This window comes from Pipistrellus kuhlii, unplaced genomic scaffold (genome assembly GCF_014108245.1).
Source record: "Pipistrellus kuhlii isolate mPipKuh1 unplaced genomic scaffold, mPipKuh1.p scaffold_m20_p_6, whole genome shotgun sequence".
Lineage (NCBI taxonomy): Eukaryota > Metazoa > Chordata > Mammalia > Chiroptera > Vespertilionidae > Pipistrellus > Pipistrellus kuhlii.
This window is the reverse complement of record NW_023425562.1, coordinates 21973875-21975962: the sequence shown is the minus strand read 5'-3', so window position 1 is coordinate 21975962 and position 2088 is coordinate 21973875. Positions and strand designations below refer to the sequence as shown.

The following is a 2088-nucleotide window of genomic DNA, read 5'->3' as shown; positions in this document are numbered from 1 at the left end:
GGTGTGTGCCCTTGACTGGAATTGAACCTGGGACTTTTCAGTCTGGGGGCTAACACTCTATCCACTGAGCCAAACCAGCTAGGGCTACATTGCATCTTCTTTATCCATTCATCTGAAGATGGACTTACTTTGTTTTCATATCTTTTTACATATATAATGTTTTTTCTTTATAATTTTCTATAAATTATTTCCTAATTAGAATATAGAAAATATATTTTTTCAGGAAAAAAGCTCTGCTTGCAAAAGAAGAGGGTTAGTTATGTGACAGGAAGGGCAGTCTCTGCAGAAGCCCAGATCCCACATAGAACAGGCTATGGGGAGGGGAGGGGCAGGCCCACTGGAGGACACAAGGACTCCTTGCCCTGCCCTGGCCTGGCCAGTGGAGGCAGGGAGGAGCCCAGAATAACCTGCTCTTTCTTATCTTCCCTCCACCCACCAGCTTCCAGGAAAGTCTGTGCCAGACAGAGAGCCCACTGATCTGGTCAGTCATGCCAACCCAGGCTCTGCTGCCCATCCTGCTTCTCTGTGTCCAGCTGCTGCAGGCCCAGGGAGGCCACCTTAGGAGGAACAAGATGAACAGTAGGTGATGGGCTGGGGGCTGGGATGGGGAGGGGGAAGGAGGAGCTGTGTCCAGCTAAGGATGACCTGGACTTGAACCTTTCAGCACATCCATCTCTGACCACAGGACTCTAAAGACTCTGGGTCCTTCCAAATCATTGCCCTCCAGCCCCCTTACAGGGCCCAGGGACTAATGATGAGGCTGGAGGGCAACCTACATCTTTTTATTCTCCATTCTCTAAGTCCAGAGACAGATGGTACATACAATAGTGAAAGGTGCACAGAGCTGAGTCAATTCTTTCATTTAGGCACATATGTGACAGGTCAACATCCAGACATGTTTGGGGGAGTAGGTCTAGAGTGAAAGAACTTTTGGAAAGCAAAATTTGACATGTCTCAGACCTCACTGAGTTCTCAGAGTCAGAGTGTAGATTCTATGGGGGTGGCTTCACCAAGGCCATGGCTAATATGAGACCAGTGTCCAGGCTGCAGGAGAATGGAAAGGGTCCAGAAAGCTCGAACATTAAACCTTGTTGATGGAGAATGGAGGTAATCAATTGAAGATGCTACCTATCGCCAGGATTTGGTGAGGGGCAGAAAGGACGTTCCCTGAGAGGTCCAAGAGCGTCATGAGGGGACCTGGGTTTTGGAGTCATGATGAGACTTTAAGCTTGAGAGGAGTGCTTTGTGTGGCCTCGTTCCATTGACCTTGCTTCTGTTCCTTTTAGGTGCCGCCAAGGCCTGTCAGAAGCAGCCCAGTGTACAACATTGTAGCAACCACTGTTCATATTTCCTAAAGTGTCCCAATTCAGATACCATATGCTGTTCAACCTTCTGCGGGAACGTTTGCATGGATCTCCTGTGAGTGGGTCTGTGTATTCTGTTCCCCTAGCCCCCTAAAACTGTGCCTGCGACCTTAAATCCTGGGTACAAGGCTGTCAACCTCCTCACTATCTGGATGGCTTGTTTCTGTCAAATAAACCAGAACAAATGCCCAGGGACCTGCCTATTTTATTCCTAGTGCTTGTGATCATTGAGAACCCAGTGCAGACCCCAGCACGCCCCCACCTCTCTGGGTCCTGGTCCCTGGTCCCTCTCCCCTTGTCATGCTTCTCTACTCTCTCTCCCTTTGGCCCATGCACTCTGCCAGGCCCCTGGCGGCTCAGCCCTCTTGTTGCTCTGCTCACTGAACCAGTACTCCCAGGGGGAGAAACTGCTCATGGGTGGCATCCCCTAGTGCGAAAGAGAACATCCTCATCCTGGAGCCACAAGGGCCAAGTTAACCATGAGCGAGGCGGAGGCTAAACCTGGGGCACAGTGTCCGAGGCCCCCAAGGGAGCCTCTTTAACTTGCCCCATCCCTGTCCCTTCCTTCTCCCTCTCCTTGTAAAAATCAGGGAACTATTGCTTTATAATGAAGAAAACGAGTCCCAGAGTAGTTAAGTGACATGCCTAAGGTCTGTCACTTAGAGAGTGACTGGCCATTCATGATATGGCTAGAGGAGGGTGTTTCCTCTGAACTCCCTGTTTG

At 50.0% G+C, this 2088-nt stretch overlaps 1 protein-coding gene across 1 annotated transcript; it reads left to right on the top strand.

Moving 5' to 3' along the window:
- Positions 1-488: 488 nt before the first annotated feature.
- Positions 489-1554, top strand: LOC118707880 (protein WFDC10B). The gene is made up of 2 exons (XM_036418724.2): positions 489-579; positions 1287-1554. Exons 1-2 carry the CDS (start codon positions 489-491, stop codon positions 1421-1423), a joined length of 228 nt encoding a protein of 75 aa, XP_036274617.1. The 3' UTR covers positions 1424-1554.
- Positions 1555-2088: the final 534 nt, after the last annotated feature.